The sequence below is a fragment of the Ipomoea nil genome, unplaced genomic scaffold, assembly GCF_001879475.1.
Source record: "Ipomoea nil cultivar Tokyo-kokei standard unplaced genomic scaffold, Asagao_1.1 scaffold3199, whole genome shotgun sequence".
Classification (NCBI taxonomy): Eukaryota; Viridiplantae; Streptophyta; class Magnoliopsida; order Solanales; family Convolvulaceae; genus Ipomoea; species Ipomoea nil.
In genome coordinates, this window is record NW_017619627.1 from 2,067,748 (window position 1) to 2,090,667 (window position 22,920).

The 22,920-nt window shown below is 32.5% G+C and overlaps 2 protein-coding genes and 1 long non-coding RNA gene across 3 annotated transcripts; 2 read left to right on the top strand and 1 right to left on the bottom strand.

The window, feature by feature from the left end:
- Nucleotides 1–1,690: 1,690 nt before the first annotated feature.
- On the bottom strand, nucleotides 1,691–15,989 carry LOC109168416 (probable calcium-binding protein CML25). The gene is made up of 2 exons (XM_019317443.1): nucleotides 15,985–15,989; nucleotides 1,691–2,388 (listed from the first exon to the last, which is right to left on the bottom strand). The coding sequence occupies exon 2, from the start codon at nucleotides 2,283–2,285 to the stop codon at nucleotides 1,725–1,727; it is 561 nt and encodes a 186-aa protein (XP_019172988.1). The 5' UTR covers nucleotides 2,286–2,388; nucleotides 15,985–15,989; the 3' UTR covers nucleotides 1,691–1,724.
- LOC109168417 lies at nucleotides 8,900–9,909 on the top strand. Its single transcript, XR_002052083.1, has 3 exons — nucleotides 8,900–8,982; nucleotides 9,525–9,663; nucleotides 9,784–9,909. It is a non-coding gene; the product is annotated as an uncharacterized LOC109168417 (long non-coding RNA).
- On the top strand, nucleotides 14,779–16,113 carry LOC109168452. Its single transcript, XM_019317477.1, has 2 exons — nucleotides 14,779–15,768; nucleotides 15,799–16,113. Exons 1-2 carry the CDS (start codon nucleotides 14,779–14,781, stop codon nucleotides 16,111–16,113), a joined length of 1,305 nt encoding a protein of 434 aa, XP_019173022.1.
- The last annotated feature ends 6,807 nt before the right edge of the window (nucleotides 16,114–22,920 follow it).

The following is a 22,920-nucleotide window of genomic DNA, read 5'->3' on the forward strand; positions in this document are numbered from 1 at the left end:
CTTGCTGGACACGGGTAACAGTGCCGTTAGGCACTGTTATCTTCTTCTTCTTCTTCTTCTTCTTTTTTTTTTTTTTTTTTAAAATTTCAGACCGCTTCATTGTAAGAGTATATGTTCATAATTTTATTACTATATGTTAATAACTATACATTCATAACTCCATAACTATACGTTCATAACTCTATAACTGTACATTCATAACTCTATAACTGTATATTCATAACTCCATAATTGTACATTCATAATTTTCGAAGCTCTATGTTCATAATTTTATCACTATATGTTCATAATTGTAAGTTCATAATCTTAGAGCTCTTTGTTCATAATTTGATCAATAACTGTACATTCATAATTCCATACTGTAGATTCATAATCTCATAACTGTAGATTCATAATCTCATAACTGTAGATTCATAACTCTATAACTGTACATTCATAACTCCATAACTGTACATTCATAATCTTCGAAGCTCTATATTCACAATTTTAAAGCTCCATGGTCATAATTTTATCACTATATATGTTCATAATTGTAAGTTCATAACGTTAGAGCTCTGTGTTCATAATTTCATAATTGCATAACTGTATATTCATAACGGAATAACTGTACATTCATAACGGCATAACTGTACATTCATAATCCAAAAAAAAATAACGCCGTTAACGGCAAAACGCGCGCGATTTTTTTTTTTTATAACTAAATGACGCGTTTTTTTTTTTTAAAACGACGTCGTTTTGGGCCCGTATCCACAATTCAATGTGGACACGGGTCCAGGGCATAATTTGCCCAATTAAGCTGGTTAACTAGTCTTGATGTTTCACTAATAATTGTATATATGGTGCAGAATATTATAAATTAAATACTCATATATAGCTAGGTATTTTTATAAAAATTTCAATTTACTTCTCCCGTATGTTGATTAGACATTCCTTGGGTGCAATATTTTTAATTTTAAGAAACAACAAGATTGCTGCTAGATCTCTGAAGCCCTTTAACGTTTTCCACGTGCAAGATCCAAGTAACACAATAAAACATATGAAAATGGACAATAAATGTGATAAATAAGAAACATTAATTTTATAATATATAAACAATTATTTTTAAAAACAAACAGACAAAGGAATCCTACTCATCACGCACCTACATACATATTTACATAATGCATGATTTATAAATTAATCAAAACAACTGAATCCCTTCTGCAGCATAATTAATTAAGTACCACAATTATTTTAAAATACATTTCAAAAACCATTTAAAAAATACACTTATTTTTAATCGTAGAATTTCTAATCTACATTATATTATGTACCAATCCCCATTTAAGGCCATGTTTAATCTTATATGATCCCGAAATTACTATATCAACCCACACCGGATACCTAATCTTATCTTATATCAATCTACAATAGGTATCAATACACATTAGGTATTCCGAGATACCTAATTTAGATCACTATACCCATATATACACATTAGACATTGCCCATTAGGTATATATCTCAAAATACCTAATCTTATCTTTAGACCATTATACATCCACATTCTTAGCATTATTCATAGAATTAATTCTATTTTTAAAAATTTTAATAGATTCAAAAACAAAAGATAGAGTATTGATCTTTAAAAAGTTTATTAAAATGTAAAAGGAATTATTTACAATCTTTTTTAGTTTATGAAAATTAAAAAAAAAAAAAATTGTAATAATTGAAATAGTAATTACTCAAATCTTAGAATCAATACCATCAAAGCGAGATCCCATCGTCATCATTACCCTAAACTCCTCGAAATCGATCATCCCGTCGCCGTCGCGGTCAACGCCGCTGATCATATTCCGGCAGTCGGCAATGGAGCAGTCGTCGCCGAGGCTGTGCATCACGTTCTGGAGCTCCTCGGCGGAGATGGAGCCGTTCTTGTCGCTGTCGAACACGGAGAAGGCGTCCTTAAGGTTCCGCAACACTTCCTCGGAGTCGATGCCCTGCGTGTTGAGCTCGATGAACTCTCGGAGGTCGATGAAGCCGTCGCCGTCGCTGTCCACTTCCCGGATCATCGCCTTCAGCTCTTCCTCCGTCGCCACGTGACCCAGGCTGCCCATGATGGACCCCAGCTCCGACCACGAGATCTTGCCGTCGCTGTTGACGTCGAATTTGTTGAACACCTGCTCCAGTTCCTCCTCCAGGCGCGCCCGTGAGTTAAACGACGACGTCCTCGAGTTTACGGATCCGCCATTCTCGCTCGGGCTACCCAGCGGCTTCTTCTTGGAGAAGAGAGATTTGAATCCCATATCATCAAATATTTTGGGTTTTTTTTTTTCTTCTGGAGATTGGGATAATATGAGAGAAAATAATATCTGAAAGAGTAGATTTTGGATTGGATAGAGGTAGAAACTTTTGTTTTTGGGATGATTTGATAGAAGATGGAATTGAAGAGAGTGAAATGTGCAATGAGAAAGAGGATCAGTTAGAACAAAGAGGAGGCTTTATAGGATTCTATAACTTCACTATTTCACATCACAGACTTATTAATTGTCTAAGATATATGATATCATATCGAATCATTGATCGCCCGGAGTGGTTATTCAACGCGGAAAGTTTGAGATGGTAACAAGGGAAATATACTGATTCCATAATTATAAGTTAATTACATACCTGACCAGGTCGAGAAGGGAGCGTATCTAAATAGATATTATGTTATTTTCAAAAAAAAAAAAAAATACTGTATTTCTATATGGATCCCTATGTCGTTACATTTCATTTAGGATTAGGAATAGACATAATCGAGCCTGCTTTTTATATACCTATCTTGGAACGTAACCCTATTTATATCTTTGAGTGAATCGAGAAATAGTTTTGATAGATAAGACATTCTCCGAATAATTCAAATCGAAAAAATTGAATGTCCAACTCGGACCTATATAACATGATCAATCTATAGAAAGACTTCACATTTATCATATATTTCATACATTACACTAGATAGATATCATATTCATAAAATATGATTCACGTTCAATATGTCTTGGTGGTGAAATAGTAGTAGACACGCGATACTCAAAATCTCGTGTTAACAAAAAACAATATTGTAGAATACAGTTACACACATATACATTATTATAACATTAATTCCATCAATACCACTCATTATGTAATGATTCAAGAAATTATTTATAATATTAATGATTACTAGTATTTTCGTCCGTGCGATGCATGGAATAAACTTGTTGTAATATATTAATAATATTTGGATCGATATATAATTATTAAATTAGAACATCAAATATTATATAGTGCAATTGAAGATACGGTTTAGATCATTTATGCGTTTTGATGTTATCATTGCTTGAATTTGAGCAAATAATTTCTCAAATTAATAGCTACTGTGTAGATGTACGTAGAGGTGCTGTAACTTTAGAGAATTTATTTATCATTGTTTAGTATTTTTTTGTTATAAATTAGGCAAATGTGCTCATTCTCTAGCAACTCAGTTATAGGAATGAATTGTTATCTTAATTCAGTTGTATGGGAGATATATTTTTTTGTCTAGATCTATAACAATTTTGTCATTTAAAAAATATAATATCGATGATCGTATTTACACATTATTGAAACCTCATTGTAGACAACATTGGTAGTAGCAACATAATCTTATCCATCATCGTCTATAGCTAACCCCTTCGGTTCATCAGGATAGGTGACTCGGGTAAAAATATATAATGGTAGAATATTAGTCAATTAGCGATCCTTTTGTATTTTAAGTCAATTAGTAATATCAGATTCATTTTCAGCCAATAATTCTTTTTTATTTTTATTCAATTGGAATATCATATGCAATGATATTTGTACCTAATTTTTGTTCCATTTTTAATTGATGATGTATAATATTATTATTGAAATATTTTTATTCCATTTTTATTTTACCTATACTATTGTTTAAAATATGCATTTACTATTTATTATGTAAAATATTACTGTTGAAATATTTTCGTCCAATTTTAGTTTCCATTCCATTTTTAATTTAAATGCAATGATCTAACCATTTATTTTTTCATATTAGTCAATTATAGATCATTTTTATTTGTAGTCAACTATTAATATTCATTTCACTACAAGAAAAATGCACATAGACAACACTAGAAAGACAACAGTTTTTAAGAAAAGTGTTGTCTTTTGTATAAAAGACAACAGTTTGGTCCAAAACCGTTGTCTTTGATGCAACACTGTTGTCAAAGACAACAGTTTTTACTTAACCGTTGTTATAAGTGTGTTGTCTTTGTGCATTTTGTGAAAAGACAACACCACAACGACAACGGTTTTTAAAACCGTTGTCTATGTGCGTTTTTTTTTTTTTAAAGACAACGGTTTTTTTAACCGTTGTCGTTGGTGTGTTGTCTTTAAGCGCACTAGAATACACAACACTAGAAAGACAACGGTTTTTTAAAACCGTTGTCTTTGTGCGTTCTTTTTTTGAAAAAGACAACGGTTTTATTTAACCGTTGTCGTTGATGTGTTGTCTTTAAGCGCACTAGAATACACAACACTACAAAGACAACGATTTTTTAAAACCGTTGTCTTTGCGCATTATTATTTTATAAAAGACAACGGTTTTATTTAACCGTTGTCATTTATGTGTTGTCTTTAATAGCACTTGAATACACAACACTACAACGACAACCGTTGTTGTATCATTATTTTATAAAAGACAACAGTTGTATAAAATATAAACAAGGATGTTAACAACAAGAATCAAACCTATAACCTCAAACATAACAATTAAGGTTTAACTAACTAAACAATACAAACTCTTTTGTACCAAAGTGCAACATCTGGTATATAACTGGGTTACTTATGTGTTGTCTGTGAAAACCAAGACAACGATTTTATAAAATAAGTTAAGGATGCCTCTTGGAATTATAGAACTTGAGACTTCTAACATAACAAACTAAATGAAACCCACCAAGCCACACCAACACTTATGTACTTAAGTGCAACATCTAAGATATAACGAGTTTGGTTCTATGTTGTCTATGAGAACCAAGACAATGATTAACACTGTTGTCTATGAGAACCAAGACAATGATTGTATAAAATATATGTTAAGGATGCCACCAAGAAAGATAGAACCCATGACTTCTAACATAACAAACAACACTAAACCCACCAAGCTACACCAACTCTTATTTATTAAAGTATTACCCCTTATCTTTTAACTATAATTTGGACCTTCATTGTTTTTGTTACGCGATGAAAATAGATGTTTAGAAGATCTAGAACAAAAATAAAAATGTAATTAAAATTTTTTTGTCCAAATATAATGCATAAAAATTTAACAAAGAAATAATACAATTCAAAAGTTAATTTTATAGTTATATTTTCGTTCATATTTAAATATAAAATTATTCACCAAAATTTCAATGTCAATTCATTAAAGTTTTATTTTCAATTCATTAAATTACATGTCATAGAACGGCCCTGTGCGGTGCGGTGTGGTGTTCATAATGGTGCGGTATGGTGTGGAATGGTTAAGGGCGGTATGTTTGAACTCTATATTCACAATTACAGAACTCTATGTTCAAATTATGAATCTACTGTATTTAAATTATGAATCTACGATTTAGAAATTATGAATCTAGAGTAAAGATTTTATAAATCTACAGTATAAAATTTATGAATCAACAGTATAAAAATCTATGAATCTCGCGTTCTGTACCTATAGGTGACAGTTCACTTTTAGTTTTTTTTTTTTTTTTTTTTTTTTTTACTTTTATCAAAACATTCATTTTTGGTCTTAATATTATTGTGACCCGCTCCCAACAGCCTTGGCATGCACTTTGGGCTTTATATGTTCTACTTTAGGCCTAGCACCCCGGGTAATAAAGTTACTATTTTCTTACTTCTCGTTTTGTACCTATATACCTGGTACTATTTTGGGCCTAGTACCCCCGGTAATAAAATGACTATTTTCTTACCCCGTTCTGTACCTATATACCCAGTTTATGGTGGACCCGTTTTCGATAAAACCGTGAATATACTTATTTAATTTTGAAAAAAATAAAGACTTATTATAAAATAAAAATAAAACTTTTGTCATTTTGCTTATTATATTAGATATATATGTTATTTTTTTTTAAAAAAAATAAAACTCAAAATAATTTTGACTTTAGATATATATTAGATATATATGTTATTCTTTAAATTTTAACTTTCAAGACTTGCACACTTCGCAAAAAATCTCCCTCCCTCTCAAATAAAATAATTCAATTCCCTCCTTGCAAAACAAATTAAAACACTTATGCCAAAAAACTTAATATTCATTCGTGAATTCTATCGCCGTCCGTCCCGAAGTCGAAGTCGAACAAAACTACAATCGCCGTAATCGTGCCGTCGTCGCCTCCAACGTCCGCTGCCGTCGCTGCCTCCAATGTCCGCCGCCGTTGCCGCCTCATCCATGCTCAACTCGTCACCTTCTCCGTCTCTGCTCGCTACTGGTTTGTTGTACTACTCAAATGTTAAACTCTAATCCCAAAATTCCTTATTCTATTTATCTGTATATCACTACAAGAAAAACACTTTTTAGTGACAAAAAATTAGTGACGAGTGGAAAAACCCCTCACTAAATGTATTATTTGCATAGTTTTTGTGAGGGTTAAAAATTACTCTAGCTAAAGGTTTATGATCTAGTGACGAAATTTTACTTTTATACTTATTTTAAAAGTATACTCTCACTATTGGTACGAAAGATGTTGTTACTCTCGCTATTGATGTCTGTAAATTATTTCCCACCAAAACTTTAATTTGTTTTTTGGCGCCAAATTAATTATTATTTATATTTTTATTATAATTAGTCAAAGTTTGTAATTTGCATAATGTTTATATTTGGTATAAATTACACACACATATATATTCCTACAAAATTTATAAACGTAACTAAATTATTTTATAAATTATTATCTTCTAATTAATAGTATATTTTAATACTAAAAGTGTTCATGTATTAAATTTAAATTTAACTCAAAATTAAAAAGAATTGGATAAAAGATTATAATTTATACCAAATATGAACTTGGCGGTAATGGTTTTGGATTGCCCGCTTTAGTCAAAATTGGCCTTTAATTTGGCCAAAATACTTCACCTATCCACAGATTGGCGCCTCAGGCTCAGGCTGAAGCTCTCTCCGTCAGCAGCAATCGTAGGCTAAAGCCAGGTAAGTTCTATCTCTTTCTCCTAACATTGGCACAGGTGTTAGGGCTACTGAAGCTAAGGCCATTTCTTTCTCTTTCTCCTAACATTGGCGCAGGTGTTAGGGCTACTGAGCAATTGGGTGTTAGGGCTACTGAGCAATCGGGTCAAGAGGATGGTATTTTGCCAATCCCCGGAAGTGAGTTTCGTTAGGGCTACAGAAACTCAGGTCAGATCTATTGACTTTATCTGCTTTATATAGGGAGATATTGAAACTGTAAAGGCGTCACAAGTGAGTTTCGTTCATTCCTTTCTATCTCAAATGTATGTGATATTTTTGGTTGAACTCGTAGATTCTAAACTATTAGGACTGGTGGTATATTCTAAGTATAGTTGGTGTGGTGGACGTTGTTTTTCATCCGATGCAAGGCTCCTATATCTGCTGAGTAGCTTGGTTTGATTACCATGCTGGGGTAATCTTCAATAAAGCTTCTCTTGGCATGTGGATTCAGATCACCTGCTTCTAGAGTTCTAGAAACTATAGATAAATTGAAAGAGGGTTCTGTGTTTCTAGTTGTGTTTTTAAGACTTTGAGTTTGAACAGAGGGGAATCTTCTGGTTGTGTTTCTGCTTTTGGTGCTTCTTGTTTCTCTTATAAAAGAGGCATGGGACTAGGTTATGAAAGTACTTGCTGCCTGCATTTTATTTTTTGTTAGAAACCTAAGAGTCCAGCAGAACTTATTTAAAGTTTAAGTGTCAGTCTCACTCAAACATGTTGTAAAATAAAGAATCATGAACCAAGACTGGTATCTCTGTAGGCTTTCCTGCATGTCTTGTTATTCTCTATTTTTTCTTTGCCATTCTCCAGACTTTCCAATTCATTATTTCACACAGTTTTGATGCTTCAAGAAAAATGCTCACACTCCATCTCTTCTTTTTTCTTCCGTAATTATGAAAAGAATCGTTTTCAGAATGACATATCAATTAATAATACTTTTGTAGACATCTATGGAGATCAGAAATGGTTGAGTGTTCCTTGGAAGAAGCTTCAGGTTGGAGACATTGTTAGGGTAAGTACACTGCATAAATAATTAATTTATATTTGTTGTATTTATTTATGCTTATGGGGTGAATCTTTTACTTAATCTACATCTACCTAAAATGTAGATGTACTTACCCTAACAATGTCTCTAATAGGAGAAGTTTAATTCTGGGAAATAATATGGCTTTTTCTCCCCATGAAAAATCAGGAAATGAGTGGACTGCCTTGGCACATATTATAACAACAGTGATAGGGTCAGGAGTTCTGCCATTAGCATGGAGTATAGCTCAACTAGGGTGGATTGCTGGCCCAATAACTATGTTGTGTTTTGCTTTTGTGACCCTTACCAGTGCATTTCTTCTCTGCAACTGCTATGAACTCACCGATCAACACGGGAGGATCACCAACAAGCATGGCTCTTACCTCGATGCTGTCCAGTCAATTTTAGGTAAGAAATGAAACTATGGGCAGTTCTGTTCTGTTCAAGTTATTACTACATAGTATATAAGCTTTAATTTCCCTATGTCGGGCAGTTCTGTTCGGAAACATTGCATTCGCCTTCCCATTCTCTGTTATTTTTTTAGAGATACAGGTGCAACAGTTTTGCTTTTGTAGCTTCTTTTGCTATCTGCAATGCTCATCTCATGTTGTGTGGTATCCTGACCTTGTAAATGTTTTCCTCTATAGGAAACACTTCTTGTGCACAATGACTTGGTGAAGAAAGGTGGTCTAAATGACCTAATCATGGAACTTCAGATAAAAAGGTGTAGCTTCTTTTGCTATCTGCAATGCTCTAAAATATTAATTTGATCCCTCAAGGTGAATTAAGGGACAAGACTCTAAGGATAGATTTGATTCTTGAATATGCCCATAGCATAGAACTTGTAATAGTAACGAAATACTTCTGTTTATCACTTAATTGGAAGTATGAAACCTGCACCAATGACGCTTCCCTAGAAGTCTAAGAAAGACAGTTCTTTAGTCAATTTTTTTTTTTAGTGAATGAGCATTCTACAATATTCATGTTTTCCTGTTTTTGGCATGGGTTATTACAGTGTTTCTATGTTTTATCCTTGTTTAACTTAATTTTAAGGAAACAAAGTCGTAATAAATTTATCAAATATTTTCTACAGTTGTTTACTGCTTCATTCCTAATTCAACTTAACTTTTTAACTTGGTCATGCATGTTCATCAATGTAGATGTAGTTCCATTATGGTGGTTTTGTAATATTTTAGTACTCGTATTAGGCTGTTGGCCTTCATTGACATCTTCTTGTTCATTGTATATACTCATGGTTGTTGACAGAAAACTTTGATGTGGAACTATTAAGTCACTTTTTACAAATGAGGGGAAACATGGTGGCGAGGTTACCGTGGAGGCTGTTCAAATGACTGCAAACCTTGTCAAAACTCATGATTGCCAGTTGCATCCTGATTCTATAGAGGTTAGTGTGTTTTATGTGACAAATTTGACACCATTAAAAAGAAAAATGTGTTAAGAACTACATCATTGAAAAGAAAAGCTTGTCAAATGCTACATCTCTAATTTAGGTGGTTATTACCAGGTTTTATTATCCCTATCTTTTGATGAAGACCTTGGGAAGCCTGAACCTTCAGATACAGATAATAAAACCAACTCCAAAAAATCTAAGACAAAGAACTTTAAGGAGTTGAATCATGCCTCAGAGAATATAATGAGAAAAAAAGAACTAGGCAAGAAATGATGTCAAAGACAAGAGAGCAGGTATTTACTCAGTAAAGGAATGGTTGTGTTTCTTCTTTAGTTTCATTTTGTTCATAAATTTCATGTTTTCACATATCAATGCAGAACTGAAGGCCATGTGATTCATTTGATATTCAGGAGAACACGCAGACACCTTTTCCTAAGGGATGACGATGAAGGGAAGCCTCCATTACTTAGACGCATGGTGGAAGATGATGGTGAATTTCGTGAATAGCTAATGATACAAACAGTATGTTATCTTATTTCGTTTATTTGGAGTGCTTATTTCCTAGTGTTTATGTATGATTTGATCATTAGAACGTTGTGATTATTTAGACTTGAATTGGTTCGTGGAATTGTTTTTTGTAGTATTATGACTTGGATGATAATTAGAATTGGTCATGGAAGTATTTAGACTTGTTATTTTGAACCTTATTAGCTTGTGCAAAATTATGTAACTACACTTTGTCATGGTGAATGGATAAATTGATTTTTTTGTATGAGTAAAATTTAAGCAGGTTAAAAACGGTTAAAAACCGTTGAGATAACGGTTTTTAACTGTTGTCTATTTTACAATAGACAACAGTTTATGGGCGTGACTTTTAACAACAGCGATTTCAACAACACACAATAGACAACAGTTTATAACTGTTGTCTTTTAAAGAAAAGACAACAGTTAAAAACTGTTGTCTATGTGCATCACTTTTAACAACACCGGTTTTAACAACATTGAATTGACAACGGGTCAAAAACCGTTGTCTTTGGAAGAAATGACAACGGTTTAAAACCGTTGTCTATGTGCGTGACTTTTAACAACACCGGTTTCAACAACACTTAATAGACAACGGTTAAAAAACCGTTGTTGTTTCTAGAAAAGACAACGGTTATTAACCGTTGTCTATGTGCGTGACATACAACAACACCGGCTTCAACAACACTTAATAGACAACGGTTAAAAAACCGTTGTTGTTTCTAAAAAAGACAACGGTTATTAACCGTTGTCTATGTGCGTGACATACAACAACACCGGCTTCAACAACAGTTAATAGACAACGGTTAAAAAACTGTTGTTGTTTCTAGAAAAGACAACGGTTATTAACCGTTGTCTATATGCGTGACATACAACAACACCGGCTTCAACAACACTTAATAGACAACGGTTAAAAAACCGTTGTTGTTTCTAGAAAAGACAACGGTTATTAACCGTTGTCTATTTGCGTGACTTACAACAACACCGGCTTCAACAACACTTAATAGACAACGGTTAAAAAACCGTTGTTGTTTCTAGAAAAGACAACGGTTAAAAAACCGTTGTCTATGCGCGGGACTTACAACAACACCGGCTTCAACAACAGAAATTATACCCCTACGACAACGGTTATTAACCGTTGTCTATGTGCATTTTTCTTGTAGTGTTTCCTTTTATATTTTCAGTCAATTACTAATATTATATTCATTTTCAGCCAATTATTTTTTTCAGTCAATTAGAATATCAGATGTAGTGATATTTTTACCCAATTTTCATTCCATTTTTAATTGATGATGTAGAATATTATTATTGAAATATTTCCGTTTCATTTTTAATTTCGTTGCATTTTTAATTTACCTTTACTATTATTTTAAATATGCATTTCCTATTGATGTTGAAATATTTCCTTTTCTTTTTTAATTTACCTTTATTTGATTATGTAGAATATTATTATTGAAATATTTTCATTATATTTTTAATTTTCGTTCTATTGTTTAAAATTGTGAAAGATTTATGACATAATTGTGATTTAATGTATTATATTGTGTAATATTATTGTGAAAATTAAAATGCAATGATCTGACCATTTTCTTTTTCCATTTTAGTCAATTGTGGATCATTTTTATTTTCAGTCAATTATTAATATTTATTTCATTTTCTGATTAACCTAATATCTCTTCATTTTTCCAATTTTGATTTTCAATCAATTATTAATATTCATTTTTTTTCCCAATTTACCTAATTTCCACTCCATTTTTAATTGATGATCTAGAATATTATTGTGAAATATTTTTGCTCCCTTTCAACCTTCGCTCAATCGGTCGTCAATCGTCGCGTACTCACTTCGTCGACAACTATGAGCTTCCCGTCGACTGAGGTCAGTCGCCGGTAGCCGGCTCTATCTTCTCCCTTGAATTTATGTCGTTTTATAGGGTAAATCGACGACTTGAAATAGTTATTGAAATAGTACATATTTGAGATTGAACATAAAATTATAATTAAATCTGCCATTTGTCTGTGGTCTTTTGCTTCGGAACTACTTACTTAAAATTAGAATATATATTAGCATATTGAGTGTAATCTATTTAGCATATTTAAAATGTTATTTATTCAATTGACTCATTTATGAATTTGTTTTAAAAATTCTGTGTAATATTAGCATAATATTATGTCCATAATTAATTAGTCTATATTCTGGCATATTCTTTTACGGTGTGTATTAGCATAATTAATTATTCCATAGACTAAATATTTTAAAACTAATTTAATCATTGAGAATTGTCAAGTACTACATAATTATAATTACAATATTCATTACCATATTTTAAATATTTTTTATTCAATTGACTCATTAATAAATTGGTCCCATAAATTCCGTTTAATATAACCATAATAATATGTCCATAATTAAATAGTATATATTGTGCCTTATTCTTCTACATTATGTATTATCATAATTAATTATTTTAGAATGTAATTATTTTTTACTCAATTGACTCATTTAAAATTATCAGGTACTACATACTTATAATTAGAATAGTTATTAACATATTTAAAATATTATTTATTGAATTGACTAATTTATGAATTGGATGAAAAAAAATTCCATGTAATAGTAACGTATATTAGTTTCCAAAAATAGTTAGTCTATATTCTACCATATTATTCTACAATGTCTATTAGCATAATTAATTATTCAATAATCTTAATATTTTTTATTCAATTGAGTCATTTACATTATCCGAAACTACATATTTATAATTAGAATATATATTACCTAATTTTAAATATTGTTTATTCAATTGACTCATTTATGAATTGGGTCAAAGCATTCAGTGTAATAATACTAAAGTAATTAATATTCCCATAATTAATTACTGTATATCCTGGCATATTCTTCTACCATTTGTATTAGCATAATTAATTATTCCATAATCTAAATATTTTTAAACCAATTGATTCATTTAAAATTATCCAGTACTACATACTTATAATTAGAATATTCATTACCATATTGAAAATATTTTGTATTCAATTGACTCATTTATTAATTGGTTGAAAAAAATTCGTATAATATTAGAATATATATATTTCCATAATTAAGTAGTTTATATTCTACCATATTCTTCTACAATGTATATTACCGTAATTAATTATTTTATAGTGTATATATTTTTTATTCAATTGACTAAAATTTTAAATTATCCGAAACTACTTACTTATAAATAGCATATATTATCTAATTTAAAATATTTTTTATTCAATTGACTAATTTATCATTTGGGTCAAAAAATTCCATGTAATATTACTAAACTAATTAATATTTTCATAATTCATTAGTCAACTAATTAATATTTTCATAATTAATTAGTCTATATTGTGCCATATTCTTGTACAATGTCTATTACGATAATTAATTATTCTAAAGTCAAAATATTTTTTATTAGCATAATTAATTATTGAGTTAATACCCAAAATCGTCCTCGACTATAGTGGTTTTTCTCAATTTTGTTCTAAACGACTTTGGTGACCTAATATCGTCCCAGACTTTTGTGTTTCGCTCAATTTAGTCCTTCATTTGTTATTCCGTCAAATTGGTGTTAAATTAAGGGACAATTCAATAATGTCAATATTGATATCTCTTTACTTTCAACTTGTGAAGTCCTCTTTCTTGTACGAATTACACCCAGAATTACTCCCGAACCTGCAAATCAAATTTTATATTCGCAGTTTTAGGAGTAATTCGTAAAAAAAAAGGGATTTCGCAGTTCACATGTCTATGAGTAAAGAGATGCCAATATTAAAATTACTGAAATGTCTATTTTTTTAACACCAAATGGACAGAATAACAAATGAGGGACTAAATTGAGCAAAAACACAAAAGTCTGGAACTAAATTGAGCGAAACACAAAAGTCTGGGACGATATTAGGTCACCAAAGTCGTTTAGGACGAAATTGAGAAAAACCACTATAGTCGAGGACAATTTTGGGTATTAACTCACTAATTATTCTATAGTGTTTACATTTTTAAACGAATTGACTCCTTTAAAATTATCCGATAGTGCATACTTATAATTTGTATATTCATTACCTTAGTTTCACTGGACTCATTTATGAATTGGTTAAACAAATTCTGTGTAAATTATTTATTACATTTTTTTATTAAATTATGTTAATATAAGAAGTGGAAAATTAGTGAATAAGTTATAAGGTACATAAAATTATTGAAATAAATTTGTGAATTAGTTATAAGGTACTTAAATTAAAACTGGTAAAATCGGAACTATATTCCTAAAATTGTATTCTTAAATTATTAAATAAACTATATAAATATAAATTAAATTTGATTAAATTTTTAAATCATAAGAGGATGATCTTAATTCGCAAAATAAAAATATAGTGCACGTTTGGAGAATGAAGGAAAACCTCTCTGGCCAACGGTCGACTGAAGATTACGATCTTTTTAAAAGGAATACGAAGAAGCCGAAACACACCGACGAAGGGGAGATGAACCGATCATCAGATGCGATGGAGGAAGGGTAACACCAGGCGTTTGAGGAGATCGTCAGAGAAACACCGATCGAGGAGATGCCCATGCAGGTAGCCGACGAGACGAATCCAGAGATGTCGCTAACGATCCCTGTTTCTCTACAAGTACCGACGCCACAACCTTGGACATACGCTGAATGTGTGACAAGCTTAGCAGCCCCGCTTAGGAATCTTGCCGCAAGCAATGTAGAGGAGGCCCCAGTGGATGTCTCTAATGATGAAGATGACGACCCATTGTGCCCTACCATCCAGCTGACGAAAGAAGAAGTGGAGGCGATCCGGGCGCCGTGGAGGAAAGCTCTCATTATAAAGGTAATGGGAAGGAAGGTGGGATACACATACCTGCTAAAGCGGCTTCAGACTATGTGGATGCCGAGGGGGATTCTGGAGCTTATCGCCATCGACAATGATTACTACCTTGTTCGATTCGGCTCAGTGGATGACCTTGAATTTGCCATTTTTGAGGGTCCATGGATGGTGTTAGATCACTATTTAATAGTGAAGCCATGGATGCCTGATTTTGATCCAACCTCGGACACTACGGAGAAGGTATTGGTGTGGGTTAGGATCCCTTGCATCTCTGCGGAGTACTATAATATCATTTTCCTCCGAAAGTTAGGGAATAAGATCGGTAGGATGCTGCGTGTTGATCAAGCGACGAGCTTGGTGTCAAGGGGGCATTTCGCGAGGATCTGCGTTGAAGTAGACATGACAAAACCTTTGATATCGAAATTCAAATATAAAGACAAGGTAAGATCCGTGGCTTATGAGGGTATCCACTTGGTATGCTTCACCTGTGGCATTTATGGCCATGCGCCAGATGCATACCCGAAGATTACCAAAGCACCAGCGAAACAAGCAGGGGTAGTGGAAACTCGCCCAGATCAAGTTAGTGAGGCACCCTTTGGTGCATGGATGATTGCACCAGGGAGGAGATCAAGAGCAGGATTGAAGCAGTTGGAGAGGATCCAAAATGGAGCGGAGGAGGGAAGACATGGAGGAAACGCTAATCGAGAGGATGCTGGTCAGGCCTCCAGATTTGCCCCTTTGGCTGTATAGGGTGATGAAGAGGACACTAACAAGGAAGCAGTGGTGGAGACAGATACTAGGTTGTCGAGCGGTGCAAGGCGTTTAGGGAATAATGGGGGACAGACGAGGAAGGCGCAGGCTACAGCAGCGCAAGGAGGTAAGGTGAAGCGGCCGAATGTCATAGCTATTGAAAAACAGATCATCAACGAGCCAGACGAAGGAGGTGGGCAACAGACTAGACTGGGGGAGCTTTCACCAAACAGCCGCAGAGCTAATGTACCGTATAATAGCCGTTCGACGTGTGAGGAGGACCAGGTCCAAAAGACGGGTGATTGCACAGTATAGAGCAGGACATCTAGGAGGGCGACAGAGGAGGAAAAACACGTGGTAGTCCGGGGCTCGCGGGGTGGGGATCATATTCGCACCATGAGAGTAAATTACAAGCAGCAGGTTGGTGGAGGTCTGCCGCCTGATATCGAATGCTCGGGAGAACACCACTCTGATGAGCCAAACAACCTCGATGAAGATGGAAATGCCGTTATGGAGATGGATGAAGTGCTTGAAGAGATTCCTGGAGGGAATGGAGAAAAACGTGCTTAAGTGTTGGCTCGTGTTCGCGGTCTCGTTTTCCCGTGCCTGGAGTTGGTTTTTTCCCTTCCTTTTTTTCCTGTTTTAATGATTGCTTTAATATGGAATTGTCAGGGCGCTGGAGGGAGGAACTTCCAGCGAGTCCTCAAAACTCTGATTAAGACTCACAAACCGAACTTGATTGGTTTGGTGGAACCAAAGGTGTCGGGAGATCATGCTACCTCAATCTGTTCCAAGCTCGGCTACGACGACTGGGTCCGAGTAGAGGCAATCGGCTTTAGTGGGGGGATCTGGGTTCTTTGGAATAAGCCAATTGAGGTTACTGTGGAATACACTCACTCCCAGTTTATTTTGTTGCAGGTCAAAGAGAATGGCGGGGCACCTTGGAACTTTGCAGTAGTTTATGCAAGTCCGACTCAATACCTGCGACAACACTTGTGGAGCGAGCTGCAGGTAACTAAACGAAGCATTACTTACCCTTGGTTAGCAGCGGGTGATTTCAACACCGTTACGTGTTATGAAGAGATTCTGAACTATACAACTTACTCCTCGCATCGCAGCACTGAGTTCGTGGACGGGATTCACGGGAAGGGATGGTGGACCTGGGGTTTATTGGACCACGAATAACGTGGGTTAGAGGGTTAGACGCTACTTCTCGCAAAAGGGGCGGGGCTTGACAGAACAAATATTAATTCTTCATACCTGTGGGCAAATTGAGATTACGGACCTTAGCTTCAGAGGAAGATAGACGGTTTATTGGTTTTCAGAATGGATCGCAGACATCGGAGATGGGATTGCAAGGTTGTAAACAGCGGTTCATTTGAGATCAATATTTCGGCATAGTTTTTGTTGAAGTGTGGACACAATCCCATAGCAACTATAGTGGAAAGAACATTCCCAAGCTCAAGATATAGCATGCTTGATGAGTCGCAACTGAAGGCCAAGCGGTCCCGTTGTCGATCTTAGATGTCGTTGATCAAATTAATCAATACATGTGAGACATGAATACTGTAGAAGGACGCATATATTTAAGTTGTGACTGTTAGATATACAATAGTCTAACTATAATAAACCATAGTATACGAGAAACCTGACCTCGTATGATAGCGGAAGCGTAGCCGTGTTGATCTCCAGCCATAGTTGATGTTCCTGTTGTGTTGCCTCTTAACGGTAGACCGTTAGCCATGTTTTGCCTCAGACCTGACTCAGAACCCTAGATGGTGTATTGGTGTATACTGAGCGGTCTGAGTACCGTAACTGAATGTGCTAACAACAACCATCCTGTATCCCATTAATACAGGATTATATTAGGCACAGAGTTTGGTTGACTAACAACTACTAGTTATTAAGTCCAACCACACCACTTAATAAGCCTAGTCAACTTGCATCACTTAATTAAGGCCCTAATATATAATATCAATATATATTATAAGGGAAAAATCTTACATTCTCCCACTTGGTGCAAGTACTAGCACAACCTTCATCAAAGAACAAAACACACGAATCATAGTGATATGTCCTCTATTTAATCAGAGTAGTATCCATTATGGTCACATGCATTTTAATTCTCCAACTTAGGTCATTAATGAACAAACCCTATGTTTATTCTCGGTACCTTAAGGGATGTTTCTCAAAATACATTATGTGCACAACTGAAGGAGAAAACGCATCCAAATTGTACAAAAGAGTACACTGTATGATCTCTAAAACTTTATAAGCATGCCTTAAGTAGAGATCTCTTAATGTTAGCATAATGCTAACTATATTCCATGACCTCTTTATAAGTTAACTTTAAGTACTATCTCTAACAGCTAAGAGCTTGGAGTTGACACGTCTGTCACTCCCACTCATAAAAAATAGCCAAAAGATAGTCAAGTCACAGAAGCATTCCAATAACTTAGACAAAAAACCAAAGGTCTAAGTCCATAAATTTGGAATCTTAATCATACACCATAACTTCCCAAATAACTTCAATGTCCATTTTAAATGAACTGAACATAATGAGTCTTACTTTTATGTCCCACAAAATTGTTTTGAGCCTTACAAACCAAAATGACCCAGGATTAATTTTGAAGAAACTAAAGACTCTATTAATCACTGAAGAATTTATTAAATTATAATGCACCACAAGTTAAATGCTTTTGTTCTAATAAATTCCTTAATATTGTTGCACAACCGAATGTTCAATAATTTGAACTTATGAATTTATATAAACAAATACAAGATTAATACTTGTGGAATATTTTGGACTTATTGTTTAACATACAATCAAATTTAGGATGTATGAAGCCAATAATTAAATCCAAAAACTTTAGTGGAGTATCTTAATGATCCTTTTCTAAATGATCACTCCCACTGATTAAAATATTCTTCGGCAAAATTAATAAATGAACTTAATAATATACATACTCATAATTGATTTATTGTCCAACTAACAAATAAAGACATAATTCCCACCATTAGTTGGACATACTAAATAATCAATTTTTGGTTCCAATTAAAGTCCAACTAAATAATGAAGATATATTTCCCCACCATAGTTGGACATACTAAAAAAACAAAATACATCTTTCAAAACCAAGTTAGAATTTGGCTCAAAAGATACATTTTAACATTATTGGAATCCAAGAGGTATGTCAAATCACGTAACTTACTACAGTTAGTCCGAAGAACCGAGCAAGATTCGTGGATTAATTAATAAAAGTTGCTAAATTTTGGGAAGTGACTGAATACATGTTTTGCCAATGCAAACCATGAAACTTAGAATTATAATTGAACTGAATTTATAACACTAAGAAATTGTGATAAAATTATCATCTAATGGGTGGTGGGATTTATTGACATAAAACTTGCCTTTGGGCTAAAATTTTAACTCTATTAAATCCAATTAAGAAACCCTTATGATAATATTTTTCACAATTGCTAAAGACCCAGAAGAATCTAGTGACATAAAACTTGCCTGTGGGCTAAAGTTTTACTCAATTAGATCCAACTGAAAAATTTTATTTATGATGAAACTATTATCAAATGAGTTGAAGAATCAAATGACATAAAACTTGCCTGTAGGCTAAGGTTTTAGTCAATAAGATTCATTGCTATCATTATGATAAAAAACTTAAGAGATCATGTTCCTTTTCTTAATCCCCGTGGGCAAATTAAGAAATATGATCTAAAGTTTACATCATAAAATTAAACTTCATGATAGAACTTGAAATTATTTACAAATAACCATAAAGTAAATAAATTGATTTATTTCTATCGTTACTGATAAAACTACTAAACTACATTCTGATACATAATTGCCTGTGGGCTAAATTATGACCCTAGTCCAGTATTTCATCCTGATTAATCATACAAACATAACGAAATTGCCTGTGGGCTAAATTTCGTCATATTACATACAATTAATCACAAATGATATGTCTAATACTTTATGTGATAAAAATAAACCGCTTAATATATAATTTTAACAGATTAAGGATGCTGTGGCTACTCCAAAACCAAATTAAAATTATAAGATCACTAGAAAATTATCAAATTCTTGCCTAAACTTTATGTGATTAAAACTTAATAATCTTAGGTAGCTGAATATGCTGTAGCATTTCCTTAATTAACCAAGATTGAAAACTTAAGAGACTTCAGTAAATTAAAGATGCTTTGGCTATTCTTTAATGAACCGAAATCAAATCACATTGGCAAGAAATACTTAAAATTTTGACAAACAGATTATACCAGATTGTGATGGGAAAATCTAAATATACTCCAAGGAAAGGCGGTTAGAGACTAAGTCTCACTGAAAACCAATTCCTTAAGTAGAGTATCAATTTAAGGAGACTAGTGGCACACAATGTTCTTAAGTCATGGCCATTAAAACTAGTATGTCTCCCCGATTCATATATACTTAATGTATAACTATTTGGGAGTATGAACCTAAAATGTAGGGTATACACCAGTAAACTGTATGGTTCACCTATGATTAAAGCTTAAATGGTGAACTAAAAATAGCGGACTAAACGTGCTTAACTTCAGGCACTACCGCAACTAAAGTTTATGCATAAGTCCAACTTAAATAGGAACTAATATAATTCCATCTCAAAGTATGCATTGCTAAAGGCATAATAAAATTGCATAATTTAAAACATAATATTATGCGGTGGACAAATATGCATAAAATTAAGCATTAAACTCATATATTACAAATAAATTGCATAACTTAAAGCAATTTACAATATGAGATTTCAAAGTATAAACTTAATATTCAAACACATATGAGTCCAAACCAAAAGAAACCCAACATTTTGAATAATAATGTACTGAATATATACTTTAAAATTTTTTTAAACTGTAAGCCCATGGGAAAATGTTTTAATGCATAAAGATCAAATTTATGAGAAATAACTGAATTTACAAATTCAAATAATATCAAACCAAAAGGATATGCTATCATTTGTAAATTAAAATCTCATGAACCCTAATTGCATAATTAAACTTAATATTATGCACTTAATGTGATCGAATGCATAAAACATTCTAAAGAGTATGAACCAACTAAAGAATATGAATTTAAACAAAATATTCATTTATTCATACTTAACCAAATATGGACAGTCATAATTCAAAGAACTAAATGAATTATGGAATTAATGGCAAAAGTCAAATGCCTAGAAAATATGTTTTTCCAACATTACTTAATTGACTCAAAATCACTCTCCATAACTCAGTTAATAATAATAATATTATTATTAATGGCAAAATTGCAAATAACCAAAATAGCCATAATAATATTATCACATTAAGTAGGAGACTAAATATGGAAAAACAATGGTTAAAACCGCTAACATTTATAAACGTTTTCGGATAAAATTTTGAAAACTTAATAAAATTTGAAGTCCAAAAAACATTAATGTCAAGAAAAATTATTTTCTGTACTGGAATATTGTCACATAAATTTATTTGGAAACAGTTTAAGATGCATATCTGAATACCATAACAATATTAATGTTATCATTAATTAATTATTAATAGCAATAAGTAACATTATAATCACTATTAACATTAGTAATGACAAACTAAAGTATGGTAATGCACTTTTAACGTTTTCATTTTTCTAAAGATAAACTATGCGACTAGTCCAAATTAGCGGTTAACTGTAACTGTAGCACTAATTATCAATAACAACCATAAAAGATAATTAATGACTAACCTTAATGATGCAAACCGCATCTCTCCATTGCGCTAACAACGATGATGATCCACAATGAGAAGAAAAACTCCAGAATTCTCCCAATCTTCACTATCCATGTCAATAAACTCGATGCAGCGTCCAATGGTACATTAAAATTTATTGGTAGGACTTAATTACCAACAATAATAGTCATGTAAAATGAAGTGGTAATCATGCCAATGTACCAAATATAGCATATTACCATGAAATGATAATTATTATGAAAAGTAATAAAATGAGATTAGTCCCTAAACTTAATAACAGTAATTAATAATGCCAATTAATAATAAATACAATAAAGACAAAACTGTAATTAAGGGATGTCAAATACTAATCTCAATTTTACCACATAATAATTAATCATGACTATTATGATACTTAGGGAGACTGAAGTTAAGGTAATAACCAAATTACCATTATACAGACAATATACCAACTATATTGCTTTTGCCATAAAATTAAAGAGTTAATATTATTATTAATGCCCTGTAAAACTATTGATAGATTAAAAATTAATCAACTTAAACAATAGTTTGTAATTCTTAATGGCCAAAATAACAATTAAATCCTTAATCCTTAATGTCTCAAAATAGATCAAGACAATAATTATAGCACTTAATTACTCAAATTAGGCTCATAAACCTCAATGGCCTAAGTGAATTATAACATGAATGATAAATGGTCTAGTACTGAAGTAGACCCAAACTTAATATTATTACCAACGATTAATACCAAAATATGGTAGTTAGTAATAATTAAAAGTGAATAAACATGTTATAATAAAAAAGAGCTATAATTATTATTTAAAATATCAATCAAAATGGTGGGATCCCTACTTTAATGACCCAAGATAGGTCCCAAATAGCTTGTTCAAAATAGGTTCTAAAGTCCCAGAGACACATAACACTAAAATGTGCTCAAAATTAATAGGAAACCAAAACAAGCTACCTTAATAGGTCATAATATCTAAATTGACCTAAGGATCCAAAATTGAGTGATAATTAATAATGAATTTAAATAATATGAGTTAATAATATGCAAAATCCATTCTTAAAACATGATTTTCTAAATGCATAATTATAAAAATAATTTATAAATATACGTAGCATGCTTGGATTTGCATATTAATATATTATTAATTCATATATACTAAATAAATTGCAATACTTGAAGCAATTTAATATGCATCTTTAACATTAAATTAAAATTCAAATGGCAAATTAAAACTTAATATTTGCCCCATATTGAATGATAATTTAATAATGGATGAGTTAGAGAAAAAAAAATTCATTTGATAAATAAACTAAATATTCAAATGAAATAAAGAGATGATGATGAGA